Source organism: Paramacrobiotus metropolitanus, unplaced genomic scaffold (genome assembly GCF_019649055.1).
Source record: "Paramacrobiotus metropolitanus isolate TYO unplaced genomic scaffold, Prichtersi_v1.0 Parri_scaffold0000062, whole genome shotgun sequence".
In the NCBI taxonomy this organism is placed as follows: domain Eukaryota; kingdom Metazoa; phylum Tardigrada; class Eutardigrada; order Parachela; family Macrobiotidae; genus Paramacrobiotus; species Paramacrobiotus metropolitanus.
Window position 1 is genome coordinate 754,834 of NW_026570282.1, and position 16,616 is coordinate 771,449.

At 41.4% G+C, this 16,616-nt stretch overlaps 3 protein-coding genes and 1 long non-coding RNA gene across 4 annotated transcripts; 3 read left to right on the plus strand and 1 right to left on the minus strand.

Annotated features, from left to right (window-relative positions):
• Window positions 1-669: 669 nt before the first annotated feature.
• On the plus strand, window positions 670-3,802 carry LOC129593585 (uncharacterized). The gene is made up of 12 exons (XM_055489978.1): window positions 670-914; window positions 1,036-1,102; window positions 1,275-1,427; window positions 1,598-1,721; window positions 1,804-1,992; window positions 2,055-2,155; window positions 2,291-2,389; window positions 2,454-2,646; window positions 2,714-2,866; window positions 2,984-3,126; window positions 3,200-3,356; window positions 3,416-3,802. The coding sequence occupies exons 1-12, from the start codon at window positions 887-889 to the stop codon at window positions 3,491-3,493; spliced, it is 1,485 nt and encodes a 494-aa protein (XP_055345953.1). The 5' UTR covers window positions 670-886; the 3' UTR covers window positions 3,494-3,802.
• A 1,541-nt stretch (window positions 3,803-5,343) lies between these two features.
• Window positions 5,344-6,418, plus strand: LOC129593586 (uncharacterized). Its single transcript, XR_008691104.1, has 2 exons — window positions 5,344-5,795; window positions 6,009-6,418. It is a non-coding gene; the product is annotated as an uncharacterized LOC129593586 (long non-coding RNA).
• A 743-nt stretch (window positions 6,419-7,161) lies between these two features.
• On the plus strand, window positions 7,162-14,494 carry LOC129593472 (2-oxoglutarate dehydrogenase, mitochondrial-like). Its single transcript, XM_055489800.1, has 15 exons — window positions 7,162-7,177; window positions 7,563-8,283; window positions 9,528-9,704; window positions 9,823-9,919; window positions 10,135-10,390; window positions 10,550-11,093; window positions 11,332-11,511; window positions 11,582-11,734; window positions 11,813-12,026; window positions 12,369-12,519; window positions 12,582-12,888; window positions 13,033-13,467; window positions 13,680-13,846; window positions 13,923-13,980; window positions 14,090-14,494. Exons 2-15 carry the CDS (start codon window positions 8,086-8,088, stop codon window positions 14,132-14,134), a joined length of 2,982 nt encoding a protein of 993 aa, XP_055345775.1. The 5' UTR covers window positions 7,162-7,177; window positions 7,563-8,085; the 3' UTR covers window positions 14,135-14,494.
• LOC129593473 (uncharacterized) lies at window positions 14,425-16,524 on the minus strand. The gene is made up of 4 exons (XM_055489801.1): window positions 16,051-16,524; window positions 15,313-15,855; window positions 14,931-15,177; window positions 14,425-14,776 (listed from the first exon to the last, which is right to left on the minus strand). The coding sequence occupies exons 1-4, from the start codon at window positions 16,424-16,426 to the stop codon at window positions 14,680-14,682; spliced, it is 1,263 nt and encodes a 420-aa protein (XP_055345776.1). The 5' UTR covers window positions 16,427-16,524; the 3' UTR covers window positions 14,425-14,679.
• Window positions 16,525-16,616: the final 92 nt, after the last annotated feature.

Sequence of the window (16,616 nt, forward strand, 5' to 3'; positions counted from 1 at the left end):
ACAATGCGGCGATTCGCTGCCGCGCAAATTAGATCTGTGCTTGGGTGAGGGCGGTGCCAAAAATGCATACTCGTAAGAGCCTTACGCGTATGTATGTAACTCCACCCCCTAGCATGCATACATACACGAAACTGATCGAACTGCCAGTGGATCTCGAAATTTCAAACGCTCGTCTTTCGTTTATTTCTCAACAGAACTTCCAAATCGATATATCAAAGATAGAGATTTTGTCAAATTGGAAATCTATGGCAAATGAAGAAAGTTATGGCTGTTTTAGTTTCTCATAGACTTAGCATAGGATGCAAGCAACGCCTCCTCACACGGGCCTATGCTTTGTTTACGAGAAACCAAAACAGCCATAACTTTCTTGATTTGCCATAGATTTCCACTTGCTATATACCAAAAGTTTGAAAATTAATTCTCTATCTTTTTGATATATCGATTGGGAAGTTCTGTTGAGAGGCAAACGAAAGAAGCGTGCTGCAAGTTTTGGGGATTGACTGGCAGTCAGGTCGGCTACTTATGTGTTTATGAGCGAGCTGGTCACATCTACACGCGTGCCGCACACCAGCTCGTTTTAAGCCATACGCACAAACCAATTTCGACGGCCGGAAGTCTTACTTATATAGACGGGTGCTAACTTATGTGACATACAAGTTGCAACGCAAAGCCCCTATTGTCGATCGATTCTAACAAAAATTTCGTATTCTTGATGTTCATAGACGAATCATAGTTCATACAAGTTGTACGAAATGTCCTTGCAATACATTCTCTTAACCATACGTCTTTTTCCTAATCTTATTCGCAAAATTTAACAGCAGCGCGGTTATTTTGACGTTGTTATATTGAAAACTGGAGAGCAGGTCCCTGTTTTCCCGAACCCGAAATGGCTGCCTTGTTAGAAGTGGAACAAGGTAAGCAAAACAGCTGAAGCTCCTGCATGTTGACCAAGCTGGTGATCCCGTTCACAACTTTGGCTGTTTCCCTACGTTTATATGGCATTATTATTTATATCTGGTTATTTTTATCTCTTAGCCATAGCCCTGTTGCTGCGGACCATAAAATTAGAGGATGCCAGATTTTCTGAAGGATCTGTGGAACTGTAAGGCTTTTTCTTCCAGTGTTACCTGTTACGAAGGCAGTTAACGGTATTCAGTATGCTAGCTTATGTGCTTATATTGAATTTGGACGTTCAAGATTAATTTTGAGCCGTAATTTGACGGACTTTAGTAGCTATCCAGTATTTATCGTGTTTGCACTTTGTCTGAATGCAGATTACGGGATTTCCATCAAGTGTATAAAGAAAGGATAAAGCGCACCACAAATGATTTGGAACTGCTGATTACCGGAGTTGCAGACCGCACCGATTTTGTCCGAAGTATTCGCTCGGGATTGACTGGATCGTTCGGGATATATTCAACTAAACAGTTAAGAATTTAAGACTCCGAATTATAAGTTGTAAATAATAACCAATAAATCTCTGCGCATTAGACAATTATCCTTTCTTTATTACGCAGAAGCGACAGATATTAACAACCGCGTTTCTGTAAGGTTCGTAGTCTGATACTTTGATTTAATAGAATACCGTATATTTCAGGGACCTATTAAAAAAGCTGGAAAATTTACCGAGCAACGGCAGTGAACTTGATGAAATCCTGCAGGATAATACTCAACTGCGTATGGCTGCCGTCTGCGAAAACGGGACAGAGATAATTCAAAAGGTAAATTACTGTAAATGCAGTTACTTTATTTGAGCTCCTTGGAACGTTAACATTAGAATTTCTTTCGAACTCTGTTTAACAGATGGAAGAGGATTTGGTTACACTAAATTCAGTTAGCAGTACCCTTCGGTCTGTGTGTCTTCCTGAGCCGAAATCGAGCATGGAGCTCGCTTCTGGTTGTCATATTCCTTTCTTGTCCTACGCATCGTTGTTCGAATGGCAGGCAAACGTGAACATGTTTAATTCCAGATTATGGGGAAGGATCTACGAGGTTTTAAATAACTTATATAAAAATTAATTTTCATAGATTCAAATCTAATTCTGTCCTATTAGTTGTCGCCACAGGATTTCTCTGATACAGCTCATCCTGTTCCGCATGAAAAATGTGTGGAATATAACCGCCGATGTGATGCTGCTGTGGGCATGATGAAAGGGTAACTATTTCCTTTTTCGTCCACGTTAGTTACAAAGTGGGTTGTATCCTGTTGTGTTGATCTGCTAATACGAGTATGTTCAGATTTCGCTGCTTAATTGTGCATGACAAGTTGACAACCGTTTGGACGTTTTAGAATGGAAGAGTCCACAATGTTATTCCACAGCTTACGGGCGGAAACCGAAGCCACTGCAGCCGTTTGCGGGATCCTTAAACAGCTTAACACTGGCAAACTGTATGGTGCTTGTATAGGAAAGTGTTGAAGATTTGTCAGCTAATTGTGGTTGGGGCTTTTGTAGATCTTGGGATCAGTTTTATTCGGCGCATTATCCACATGGCGACGCTGATGCTGAAACCGCCGATAGCCAGGATCGCCAAGCGATTCAGCTGCTCTTGGAAAAGCGATCTGCTCTGCAGGTCCGCCTGGTTGAGAAATTAACGGAAAAAATAACTGCCGAAACTCTGCTGTCTATGATGAACGCTGTTGAACTCGTAAGAATTCAGTTAACCATAAATCGAATCGAATACTTACTTTTTTCACAAACCTTGTTAATTATAGGCGTGGAAAGCGTATGATGACTCGCTGCGGACTTTGCTGGTTTACCTGCATGTTCTGACAGGCGAACTGAAGCAATGGGAGAACCTGGCGATCAGGTGTGGAAATCTATCTTCGGGAGTGCAAGATAAAAAACGCCGGATCGAGTCTTTCATGGTGAGCGATTGCTGCATTCGTTTGAGACTATTTAGTAGTCGCGCTCGGTTGCATTAGTACTTACATAAAATCTCAGAAGGGACCTTGTTACTTGCCGAGATAATCTTTTGCCGACAGGGTCAAATGGAAATCGGCCTTACAAATGAAGATAATGATTCACTGGCCGCTAGGGAGCGATGCCGCTTGCTAAATTCGGATATTGATAAAAATATTCGGGCATTAAGTGCTGTTGGATTGAATCTGGATATGAGTTGGATGAAGTAAGAGATGTGATATCCGTTTCGCTAGTAAGAAGAATCAGTTAAAAATTATTACCGTTTAAACTGTTTTCAGAACCAAAGTGCTGGAAAAGATCAAAGATTTGATATATGGTTTTCTGTCAAAGTCGCCGGTGCAAGAACACATGAAAATTATGGAGCATTTGGAGCGTCTTCTGAATGATAGTTGTGAAATCATGGGAAATCTGCCAAAAACTTCTCCTGTGGACGTGGTAATGTTTTGATTTTGCATCGTTTCACGATGGTTATCTCTTACTATTCATTTTTGCAGCGACATAGAGGACGCGACAGCTACGCTTCCGATATCCAGAATGACTCCTTACTTACATCGTCCCCTCAGTCTCAATGACAACGTTGCTGGAGCAGAAATTGTTCGGTGATGCTGCAGCTGACGAAGTTTGCGACCATTATTTCGAAAAAGATTGCATAAAAGATATGGTACTCGTACCTAAAAGTATGTGGCAGTATTGGTTGTTTTCTAAACGTTTTTAGTCAGTTTTAGATTTTAATGTCTGTTTGTTTATTGATATGATTCGGGTTTTGATGCAGTTAGCGTAAAATCATTCTGAAGTGTTTTAAAAAAATGTAAAACACATTAGTGCCACTAAAATGTTTGTGTAACGCACCCGTGATAAAGTCTAACTGAAAGTTTTTTTTAATTTATAGCATTAAACTTCGAAAAAAATCATACAATTTCCGGTTGGTGCCTGACACTTGCCTTGCAAGTACGTACTTACCTGATCACATTTATAATATAAATGTTATGGTACTTGAAGTTGAAACGGATGTATGAGATATGGATGTATGATGTATGAGATATGGTACTTGAAGTTGAAGTTGCACAAATATTACTTGCATCGGTTGCATGGTTGGTGGAATAAACTGAATTTGCAAAAGCGGAATTTCAGTGATTGGTAGTACGAATAAGTAAACCATTTAATACGTGGTGTATTCAAGGGTACTTCCAGTTCAGTTTTTTTTATAAACAGACTGCACTGCCAAATATCAGCATCTGGAAATGGTCTACATAAATCTTAATGATCGTTTTGCGACTTGATTCCTCCAATTCTTCGCAACAATTATAAGGAGTTATAAAATATTTCCTAGTAATATCTTTGGTGCTGAGACGATATTGATCCTACTATATGCTAGATATAATACAACTACTATGTACACGGTTTAGAAATATTTATAGTATGTACAGAGGTACACCGGTTAAAGGGAATCTTGACCTTTTTATGTCTTGAAACAGCCGCACTTCCCGCCGCAACACGTGCAGGCGGCTTTGTCTCCACAGCGCCAAAATGAAGCTCCTCCTTCTTGAGCTCTATAATAGTAGGTGTTTTACTATAAGTTTACCTTCGACCGGCAACGGTTCTTGCGTAATTCCTAGTTAATATTTTAGTTTTATTTTATGTACTTACGGGCCCGGATATCCTGACCCCGGGAGACCGGGCTGCATCCTGTACACCGTGGAATCATTAGCATTGGTTGGTTGGTCCATTCTTGGCGCTGTAAATGTGACTTGAATAGTGTGATCAACTGGACTGGCCATATTGCTGGACTGGTAACGCTCAGGTGAACTTCTCCAGGCGAAAAAATAAGAATAAATCCCTTTGGTCCAAGAAAGTGGAATATCTTAATGCAGTGTACTTTTTGCCTGATCGTAACTGTCGATGATACACCAATTTTTAACGTGTTGTAAAATAATTTGTCCAAATGTGAAAGTTCTTTTGGCTAACTGTACTGCATGCACGTCGTTTGTCGATTACTTTTGGAAACAGATTTTTCGCGCTGACTTCTGTTAAAGAAACTGTGTACTCGTTTTTATGAGGGCGAAGTAATGTGAGTATATCTGGAAAGTTTGGTATTTTCCGTTTGAAAATCTGTGTGCAGTTGTAATGTGGTGTGTACTGTGTTGATACTAAGTAGTTCCGCTTGCGTAATCACTCTGCTTGCAAGTGTAAGATTGTAGTATCAGCAAAATATTGACGGTTCTGCGGCTTCCTTTTCGGCTCGCGTATGTGTATAGGCATGTTCTTTTGATTTTTTATGGCCTTGTACTTCTCCGTAGTTATATAAGCATTTCTATGAATTTTGAGTTATAACATATGAGTCATCTGAAAACTATTCGCTCTGTTCGATGTAGCTGTACGACACCGATACGGAAGCAGGAATTTGTTGCTGTACTCGTATGTATTTGTAATTATTTGTCTCACCTACACTAAATGTTTTTATTATGGTCGATGTGTATTCTACAAAGCAGACACTACTGCGCAACGTAGCGTAATGTCATTAATGTTTTTTGGTAATCTACTGTATTTGTAGTATTTTCTCACCCAGCTAAATGTTTTAATTTGAAGGAATAAAAGAGTTCATTGCTGTTATTGTATGTACTCCGGCTACCTTTTTGACGTTCTGTCTTTTCCTAGTTTTTTTTTTGTGTAGATTTTACGTAGCAGTTAGACAAAAATGGCAGCAGAGCGTACAGCCAATCCTTCATGGAGCAATTTACAGCTACGATTGGATTCAGGTGTGACAGATATACCTGAAGAAAGGGAATCAACCGGAAATAGAACCGCCCGTTATCAGCCGACAACAGATTCTGTAATACGAACTGTACATACCTCCCAGCCTGATTCGAAGCTACCGTATGTAATTAGTTAAGGGCAATGTATTCGTAATAATGTAACTTGCATATGCGTTACTTATTAAAAACGCAACTTTTATTTGTACCGCATTTTTGTTCGAAATTACATCGTGATACAGATGTGAGCTGTTTTGGTCTGTTTATCTATAAGATGTACAGCCGTACTTTTATTGTTGTTAATGTTTTTAGAAAATTAATGGTCGTTTGTTTTCAGGGTGCAGGAAGGTGGCGGGTTTGGGTGTGGAGAATCGTGTGGCTGCTGTGGCCTTGGTGAATCATGTTCCTGTAGATGTTGTTAAGAGTAGCAGCAAGTTGACGTCCGCACGTTTCGTTTCCTTTGTTCTTTACCATGGACCACCAAATTCAGTAGCTTTCGTCACTTGTTAAATTTATTATGGAATCAGACTCGCTTGTCTTAGTCTTGGAGTTCTCGTGTCTTATTTGTTAGCCTCTAAGTTTCAACTGCATTTCTGCTGTTAGCAGTAAAAATCTGTTTAGGTAGGATTTGTTTCATTTGTTTGTAACGTTCTCAGTTCTCTTGATTGGTGAGTAGCCGTACTTACTACTCACTTCATTAATTATGGCTATCAATCACTTCGGTCGTTTTCATTTCGACCATGCTCATTTCCGCCATAGTTTTTCATTATTATCATCCAGAATGAAATCTAAGTAGGTATAAAGAGCTGGCAAAGGTAGAGAGATAAGCAAAGAACAATTCTTGATCTTGCTGCCGTTAGCCGCTTAGCATCCTCCTAATACTGTGCTTTATTAAAGAGCAATCTACAGTACAATTAATACAGCACTTAAAGTGTTAGTTAAACAACTGTTATGAGGTAACCACTCATTCGGTTTTTTGTTACCATATATTGTGAATTATCCTTTTCACCGGCAACTACGAGTACGAAGTGATCCTTGTTAATTCTGGCATTTGCATGTGTAAATAAAGCCAATAGTCGTACCTCGCGGTACGTATGCAGAGCATGCGCAGTTCCCGTTCAAGGGATAATTACTGATTTCTACATTCGAATTCTACGTATTACTGACTACGCAGAAACAGTAAGATCTGTGTCTCTGACGGTCTGCCAATGCATACACAGTAAAATTTAATAATCATTTTTCTACCAATTCTGATGTCAAGAGTTGCGCAGACTAGCCGGTGGCGTCGTTGTTTTGCCATTATATTAAGAAGCAGATGGAGTGAAAAAACGAAGCTTACAGTTAACTTAAATGACGACATTTTATAATATTGGGTGAGGGCACCTTGACAGTTCTTACGAGAAAAAACGAAGGACAGCATCCACAGTTCGGGCACAACAAACACACAACAACGCACACCAAAGCAAACGAATTGCTGTTGCATATCCGGTTGTGGAACTGGACGATGTACGTAAATGATCACATCGCTTGGGTTGCTAAATCGCAGGCGTAGAACTATGCAGATGCCGGTAAAGCAATACAACGTACACGGTTCAACTCCGGTCACCGTCTAAGATTCTACTAAGTATATACCGGCAATAATATAGAATTTACTCGCATGTTGGATCGTGCGCTCTATAGTGCAATAATATCTGTAGAAGAACAGAAGTATAACTTTTTTGAAGTATGTATTTACGTAAACATTTGAATTCTCATCGTACTGTAGTGCTTGCAGTATTGTGAAATACAAAAGTTTGCGTTATAGTAGAATTAATATTTGTGCGCCAAGCAGATAGCTCCTCAAAATGAGGAAGAATCGATAACAATTGCGACGTTATTGCATTTACAATAGATTCAACGAGACCATAAACCGGTATGACTGTACAGCCAGCCGCCGCGGCGGAAGCATCAGTGTCATTTTGTTCCTCTCCAGTCGTCGATAGCACCAACGAGATACCGACAACAAACCGTGCGCTAACCGAAATCTTCAGCACATGATGCACATCCCAGACTTTCCAAGCCCTCGTTTGTAGTTACCTGCAGGCTACGGATATCGGAAATATTATGGAAATATTTCGTCATCCGTATACTTTCATAATTGATCAATGCTATTATCTTGGCAGACTCGACCCATGAGCTTTGCTCTATAAATAGCCGTGATAAAAAGTGCAAAGTTTTGCCGTTTCGATATTTCCACGACGGTGTTGTTACCGTTTTTCGATTCCGCGATCGCTTTCAGCACGTGTGATACCATTTAAGTGACTATTAAGGTGCTGACCGCCTTTTCCCGCTGGTATTTCTGGAGTTGTGTTACGGTTCACAAGTGGACGAAGCAGGGAAGCGTAAAGGCCAGTCGCAGCACTGCGCTGATAATCATGCTGCAGCGCCAGCTTATCCGGTTCCGCCAGACGGGAAAGCGGCTGCTAGCGGGATCTTGGCTCCCAAGAACCGTGCAGCATGGACGCGGCATGCAGACCGGGATGAAGACCGACGAATTCCTCAACAGCGGCTCGGCGGTCTACCTGGAAAGCATGTTGGAACATTGGAGGAAGGACCCCAACAGCGTTCATTCGGTAAGACCGTCAGTGTGCGAATTGCAATCAGGAAGCATGATTTGCATAGCACTCTACTGGCTGCATTCAGCAGCTGAAGTTTAGAAGTCTATTTCTGCTGAATCATGCTTGCCACTTGTCAAGCATTGTAGTCTAAAAGTATTGTATATTGAGGTTCTGTGATTGCATATACATTTATTTCCACTCGTTTTACAGTTTTTGTAGCTGAATGCTGGTATTGCAAGATGGATACGAGTTATTATAAAACGAGATTATTGTAAGAAAAGTTATTGTAGACTTAGTCACTTGCTGTGACTGTTTTTGCTGTAGTTAATACATTAATATTTATGTTGGCTTAAGTACGAAGTTATTGTCAGTGAAGTCATAAATAACTGGAGCATAATTGTGGTATTCCTGCATTCGGCATGAAGGTTGTTTAGATTGTAAACACTAAACAGTATGCCCACTAAAACAAAGTATGCTCTAAGGTGGGCTTGAGTTTTAAATTCCCAGTTATCAGTTAGGTCTGCAGTTTCATTTTTTTGGTGAGTTGCAAATTTACAGCAGTCATGGTCAGCAGAAATTTTTTGCTGTGCTGTCAGTGATTTAGCAACACGGGGTTTGTGTTTAATTATTCCAGTGAAGTTTTAATTAAGTATTCCAGAAAGCGCTGCATTATTACGGTAAATTACAACCTGGTTGAAGCACATAGCGGCTCACAAGAGGCTTTCAACTTTTATGTGCTGGTTTAGAATTGTTTGCCGCTTTATTTCCACATAATACAACTAAATTTTTGAAGGAAAAGGAAATCATTTTCCAGCTTTTGCCTGAAATTACGATAACAAACTTAGTTAAATAAGTTGTACTAGGTTTAATATGTGCGAATAAAACATCGTACAAAATGTTATGCTACACAATATTTCGTCATTGACCATGTGATGACGGAAAATTTTATGGCGGAAGATTTTTGAGCTGGCAAAAGTCAAAATGGTGCATTTGTCGCCAGCTGATTCAAGGTCACACAATATGGTAGCAGCGTCATGGCGTATTGCAGTAACTTTATGAGATCATCCGACATAACTTTATGAATGAAATCTTCCGATATGCTGAGAACAGTTTTGTTAGTACTTATACCGAACTTTGTGCAGTAGTTCGCACTTGTGCACTGGATATTTATGGCAGAGGCAGGTGTCGATTGTTTTGCGTTTGTTGCGTATTTGCTTGACGCATCGTAATAAATACGACATGGTTGTTTTGTTTTTTAGTCTTGGAGTTCGTATTTCAAAGATATGCACTCCGATGGAGGTCCTTCAGCCATATTTGAAAAAGATGAACGTGTGTTACAACCTGGAAATTCGAGAACCACAGCACTGCAGCTGGAAAAATTAGAAAAGGCGTTTAATGATCACATGTCGGTTCAGACGCTTATTCGTTATTATCAGGTTCGGTGATTGCTGAAATCTTTTTTTGCGTAGGTGCAGCTGGAGCCCGTGCGTTTATTTATGTGCTCTTCTCTTTACGGTAGTATTGCAGTACTTCTGAGTTTTGACATTTCTGTAGGAGCATGGTCATAAAGTGGCTGATATCGATCCACTTCGCCAGGATCAGCGCATCACCCGTTATCTGCCAGAATTGGACCCGGCACATTACTCCTTGGGTATGCAGATAAGCTTAAATTTCTTAGAAATTACCGCTCTGCGTAATGGATTTAGCTATAAGCGATTTTAATTGGCATCTTATTGGAGCGCGAATTAAACTTTAGGTGAGCAAGAGTTTTCCCCAGGAGGAGGAACTGCCCAACAGTGTATTACATTTTTTGTAGCTAATAAAAATGCTAATTAATTAATTAAGGCATGATAAATTTGTTTGCAGGAAAGAGTGAATTGGATACAACATTTGCGTTGCCCGTTACGACATGTATCGGCGGTTCGGAAAAGGTGCTAAGTTTACGCGAGATTATTCGCCGTTTGCAAAACGCCTACTGCGGCACTGTGGGGGTGCAGTACATGTTTATTCCGCGGCGGGACCAGTGTGATTGGATCAGATCCAAATTCGAGACCCCGGATGCCGCCAAGCTTACCGCTGCCGACAAAAAGCTGATTCTGAAACGATTAATACATGCTGGAGCGTGAGTCGCTTTTTTTCGTTCCGATTTAAAGCCGTTGGGGTTATTCCTTGAATGATGCGTTCACAAAGTTGAAAAAAATTCTGGTCTCGCAACTTATGAAGCGATAAAGATAACTAACGATACAGGCCTAACCGAAACTGTTGTGGCTGTCTGTTTCAGGTTTGAAGATTTCATATCTAAAAAGTGGCCGAATGAAAAGAAATTCGGATTGGAAGGATTGGAAAGCCTCATCCCTGCGCTGGACGCGATCATTGATACATCCCGTGCCGCTGGGGTGGAGAGTTTTGTCATGGGAATGGCACATCGTGGTCGTCTGAATGTGATCGCAAATATCTGCCAGAAACCGCTGGAACAATTGTTTGCTCAATTTATGCATCTGAAAGCTGCCGATAGCGGAAGCGGTGACGTCAAGTATCATCTGGGTCTTTCTCAGCAGTTCATTAACGACGCCACGAATCTTCCCGTGAAGGTCACCCTGTGTGCCAATCCCTCGCACTTGGAAACCGTAGATCCGGTTGCGCAAGGAAAGACAAAGGCTGAACAGTTTTATATGGGGGATAAAAAGGGAGAGAAGGTAATGAGCGTCCTTGTGCATGGGGACGCTGCGTTTCCTGGGCAAGGTGTTGTCTATGAAACTTTCCACCTAAGCGCGCTCCCTGAATACTCCTGTCACGGGACAATCCACATTGTCACAAACAATCAGGTAGAAATTTTGATTACCGATGTGTTTGATTTGTTATGTTATAAGTTTTCGCTATTATTACGTATTATTAAATTTAGCGTTTATGCTAAATTTTCTTTTTCCAACATAGTATGCCGTTTATTGCGCGGTATTTTTTTAAGTGGGCATAAGATATACTAAGCTTGCTCTGGCAGTGGTAGTCCTGTTGTGCTTGGCGTTTTGTGTTTCTTAACGATTTCAATTTTGTCATATTTTGTAGCTCGGTTTCACAACCAACCCGCTAGTGGCACGCAGCTCTGAGTATTGCACTGATCTGGCTCAAGTGGTGAACGCACCGGTCTTCCATGTCAACGCAAACGATCCGGAAGCTGTTCACTATGTTGCACAAGTGGCAGCATTATGGCGCGCGACATTCCATAAAGACGTTGTCATTGATCTGGTCCGTGAGAAGTGTCTAAGAACAAGGTCATCGTCATCTGTTTTTGACTGTTAATTATATTATTATGCAGATTGGATTCCGGCGAAATGGGCATAACGAATTGGACGAGCCGCGTTTTACTCAGCCGGGGATGTATAAAATTATCGATCAGATGGACCCAGTAACGGTTTCCTATACGAAGAAATTAATTGATAACGGCGTTATTGATGCTCATTATGCCGCAGTAAGTGCGCGGTCGACGAAGGGTGTTTGCGTCGTTTTTTCGTGTTGAGGATCGGACTAAGTCCGCCACTATCTGCAGGAGGAAACGAGCAAATACATCAAACGATGTGCTGAATCTTATCGGACAGCTCAGGGAATAACTGCTGTTCGCCATCGAGATTGGTTGGATTCTGAATGGGAAAACTGGCCCCCAACATCTTGTCAACCGTTCAATACCGGTGTAGATGAGGGAATCCTTCATCGCATTGGCACCGTTTTTAGCGAGATACCTAAAGATTTCAACATCCATCAAGGTAGTAGAAGTTTGTATCATTTCAGCTGCTACCGATCAGACATCGATAGTTATGGTTGCCGGCATGATTTAGGCCCTAGGAACAACTGATACAGTGTACCATTAAAACCATTAAAAGTGAAATGCTGCACTACCATTAAAAGTGAAATGCTGTGATTACTACATATATGACACAGTGGTTCACAAATTGCACTCATGAGGGAAATATATAGGTTTGAATAAGGAAATCGTTGCAGGGTTCGGTTTGGGTTTCTTTTCACGTTCCTGATTTTTGTTTAACTAGCAGCTATTATTTGAGCCATGATTGCTTGATAATGTAGCTGTATAATGCTACTGTGTTTAGGCACAAAACGGATACTGGAGAACAGGCAAAAGTTACTCCAGAAACGGGTGGCTGATTGGGCGATGGGCGAGGCGTTGGCTTTTGGATCTCTTCTTTGCGAAGGCATTCATGTCCGGTTGAGTGGTCAGGATGTTGAACGTGGAACGTTTAGGTGACAGCTTTATGGCAATCCTAACGTTTTTGTTTTGTCTGCATCACAGCTATTTCTTTTAGCCATCGTCATCACGTACTGCATGATCAGGAACGCGACAAGGAAACGTACAGTCCTTTGGCGAATATCCGCCGCGGTCAGGCCGAATACACAGTTTGCAACAGCTCGCTGTCGGAGTACGGCGTGCTTGGTTTCGAGTTGGGATTCTCCATCACTGATCCCCATGCGCTGGTTTTATGGGAAGCACAATTTGGGGATTTTTCGAATACCGCCCAGCCCGTCATTGATCAACTGATTAGCAGTGGGGAAGATAAATGGGTGCGCCAGGCTGGGATTGTCTTATTATTGCCGCATGGATACGAAGGAATGGTAAAATTTTGGAATTACAATGTAGTTTTTTGCTTTCGACCAGAAATTCTACGGCTATTTATGATATTTTTACAGTTATCTTGTTACCGTTTTATGTTCGTTACCGACATTATTCGCTTTAATGGCAATGTATAATTTCGATAGGGACCGGAACATTCCAGTGCCCGTGTAGAGCGATGTTTGCAGTTATGCAGCGATGATCCTTATGACATGCTACTGGACTGCAGTCGAGAAGCAGTTCTGACCCAGTTGAGAAACACAAACTGGCAGGTTATGAATCTGACGACTCCAGCCAACCTTTTCCACGCTCTTCGACGACAAGTGAAACTACCATTCCGGAAACCGCTTGTGATTATGACCCCTAAGAGCTTACTGCGCAAACCCGAAGCGCAGTCTAGTTTTGATGAATTCTTGCCATCCAGCGAATTTAAACGTATTTATCCTGACAAAACTGCTAGCAAACACTCAGACACGATTAAACGCGTGGTGTTTTGTTCGGGAAAGCTGTTCTATGAATTGGATGCAGAAAGAACGAAAGCTGGACTGGAGAAGGATATAGCACTCATCAGAATCGAACAGGTGAGAATTTGAGTACCCTGCACAATTAAGTACAGTGTTGTAGTCGGTTGTACTTTTTCATCAGATTTATGCTGTGCACCTAACTAAATAAGTTAATTTCGACCAAATAAATGCTCTGTATTGTATAGAAGGTCGAAACAGAGTGGAAGAATACTGTACAAGTTGCCCTTGAAAGGCTGATGATGTTTTGGTGTTTTGGACGATTTTCCTAGATCTGCCCTTTTCCGCATGATCTCATTAAGGAGCAGCTGAAGTTGTACCCTAGCGCACAAATCGTTTGGGCACAGGAAGAGCACAAGAACGCAGGTGCATGGACATACATCCAACCCCGTCTGGATACGCTGCTCGGGCACGGGATGAACGACGAACGATCTGTACAGTAAGTCAGGTTTGGAAGTGCAGTACCGTAATGTGAGACAGATGGGCGGATACAACAAACCACCGTTATTTTTTAGATATATCGGAAGGGCTGTATCTGCTGCCACTGCTACGGGGAATAAAAAGCGACATGAGGTAAATTTGTGAAAATTATAAAACGGTATACGTTGCCTTGAACGCATAATTTGCAAAACCGAACACAAAAGGATACATGTGATACTCGTACTGATATTTTTGATTGCAGTCGGAACAAGCGAAAGTGATTCAGGAAGTTATGACATGGCTATGAAGGCGTTAATTTCCGGTGCTTACACCTGCGAGGCAGCTTGGCTGTGGATCTTCTTAAAGATGTTTGTGTGCGGGCAGTTGTTTCTAGCTTTGGAAAAGACATATTCTTTGCTTTCATCGCAGGTGGTTAATGATCTTTATTTTTATGATGCAGAAAGGCTGTGATGGGAATTTTGCAGAAAGGTACAGAAGTATGCTTTGAATTTTTGAAATTTCGCTATTCGGCTATGTGCTGCGCTTTTCTTTCGCCACACTCTGTGACCAAAATTGATGGCTTTATTTTTATAGTGTAAAACAAGATTATTGTGAGCTTAGTTTTCTGGAAGACTTTTCTGTTACCATTAAAATACTTTCTGCGAAATCGAACGCCAAAGTACCTTGAGCGAGCGATTTCCTTGCATATAATTTACTGAGTAAATCTTTAGGCTTTTTTTAGAGTACACTCTGATAATATTCGTCGATTCATTACCAGCACAAATAAGCACACGGCTTTTTTAACTGTCAAGCGTAAATAATGGCAAACTTTAGTAACCAATATTAACGGAATTAGCTACTTGACATGGCTTTCTGGAGCCAGTCCCAGTTTGATTTGTGACGGAGGTCGACGAAAATGTAATCATGTCCAAACTTTTCCATTGCACATCTACAAAAACGCAAAAACAATGAATAATGACATGACATGACTAGCCCCATAATTACAAACAAGCCGCCAATAAATATTGCCTTCAAAGTAGACGGTTTTCCTGAGAAAACAGTATTTGTGCAAATTGTGCAGGGTTTCGGCAAGTGGAACATACCCTCCTGCAGTAGCCACCCCGATACCGATTACGTAATAATGGTTTAGCTGCCGGTCGAACTGAATAAGCGGTGCGCCGTTACCGGTGCGGCATACATCGTAGTACCATTCGTCCGGATCCATCACGGTGCAGATCATGTCGTCAGCCAGGTAAAAGTCTGCAAATCCTTTTGCCCAAAATAATTCCCGACATTTATGTCCTTGCACCGGATTGACTTTATTGTGTTTTTGAACCACAGTATCCGTTTCTGTTATAAGGTCACAGTTACCGAAAGGAAAGTGTAAATCATCTTGCGTGCGCCGTATTAAAGAACCATAAACTGAATGTAATTAGAAGCTTTAGATGTATTAAATTTTTGAGAGGTAAGATAGAGAATTCTTACTGTTTTCTGCTTCGGTTCCGTTCTCCATAATGTATTTTTGAGACCATGGGTTCATCATAACGACATAAAAGCTATCGACTAAATCTTCTGCACCGGCCTGTACGGCGGCTGGATCAGTCGGCAACCTGATTTCCTTTCCAGTGCGGTTAAATTGCGCCTTTTGTTCTAATGTCAATATGGCAACGTTGTGGGAATTCCCGGTCGCCTGTGGTTTATACAGCGGGTGAACAGCGATTTTGCTGACGATGTTCCTTTTGTCCACCATCTGCCCCAGTCGCTTAGACTTCCGCTGGATGACTGTGGTACTATTAGGTTGCAATCCGGCTACACAGTTTGCGCTGGTGATGACGGTGTCTGCGGTGATGAATGTTCCGGTACACTGCTGGCTCTGAGTGGACATGCGAGCCGTTGTCTCGATGGATGCAACGCGAGACCAGTGGTAGAGGTCAGCACCATATTCGTCAGAATTTAAAATGAGATCATCCGCACCTTCGGGACTACGTACCGGTGGTTTTTCTCGGTTGGCTGCTTTTGACGTTGTTTCTGTAGTTTTAAGTGATAAAAAGGGATATAAAGCACAATGAAATTGAGTGCATCTTTTTAAAAAAAATTGGAAAAACCCGGAGAAAATGCGAACAAAACTATGTGAGCAATTCAATGTCCAATAAAAAAACTAAGCTGGGACTTGCTTGTACCGTTGTACATATGATTGTATATGAAGTACAACGTATTACGTACCTACAGCTTGAACGCATAACATTTGACCAGGAATGAGAAGGTCTAGGTTGTCCTGAGGATTGAGCAGCTGGAGTTGATGTTTGCGTAGACCGTACGGTTGCAAGGTCCACATGGTTTCGTTGACCGGGTCGGTTACCACATGGTAACGCGCGCATGTCTGGTAGGATGATTTAGGGTTACTCTCATTATCAGTGTCCTGTTCCGCACAAACACAACCCAGAATGCCAGATGACAGCAATATTATTATACAAAAAGCCAGCATTGCAACCTTTTTCTTCCTTTTAAGTCTGATATTTTTCTTAGCTTTTAAGCAAGACGTCCTGTAGCAAAATATGTAGTAGCAGGGGTCGGCGCAGCAACGGTGTGTTGTGCACATTCAAAAAACTACCGGACAAAATACGAACCGTATAACAACTCCATACATGTTATCGACTTGTCGTATAATATTATGTTGTACATGCATTGTAGCCTGACCGTGTTGGACGATCCCAGCAGCTTCCGTTAATTTAAGCTGCTTTACCAGTTAGTTCCGGATGTGACCGAAAAAAAAACAAAAACTTGCTTCT

Bases quoted from the DNA above. Each gene is read 5' to 3' on its own strand.
- LOC129593585 (XM_055489978.1), top strand. From the start codon at position 887: ATGGCTGCCTTGTTAGAAGTGGAACAAG. The intron at 2,156-2,290 runs GTAACTATTTCC...TGGACGTTTTAG, and splicing joins GCTGTGGGCATGATGAAAGG to AATGGAAGAGTCCACAATGT. The intron at 3,127-3,199 runs GTAAGAGATGTG...AACTGTTTTCAG, and splicing joins CTGGATATGAGTTGGATGAA to AACCAAAGTGCTGGAAAAGA.
- LOC129593472 (XM_055489800.1), top strand. From the start codon at position 8,086: ATGCTGCAGCGCCAGCTTATCCGGTTCCGCCAGACGGGAAAGCGGCTG. The intron at 11,512-11,581 runs GTCCGTGAGAAG...ATTATTATGCAG, and splicing joins AAGACGTTGTCATTGATCTG to ATTGGATTCCGGCGAAATGG. The intron at 13,468-13,679 runs GTGAGAATTTGA...CGATTTTCCTAG, and splicing joins CACTCATCAGAATCGAACAG to ATCTGCCCTTTTCCGCATGA.
- LOC129593473 (XM_055489801.1), bottom strand. From the start codon at position 16,426: ATGTGCACAACACACCGTTGCTGCGCCGACCCCTGCTACTACATATTT. The intron at 15,856-16,050 runs GTACGTAATACG...TTAAAACTACAG, and splicing joins GTTATGCGTTCAAGCTGTAG to AAACAACGTCAAAAGCAGCC. The intron at 15,178-15,312 runs GTAAGAATTCTC...ACCTTATAACAG, and splicing joins CGGAACCGAAGCAGAAAACA to AAACGGATACTGTGGTTCAA.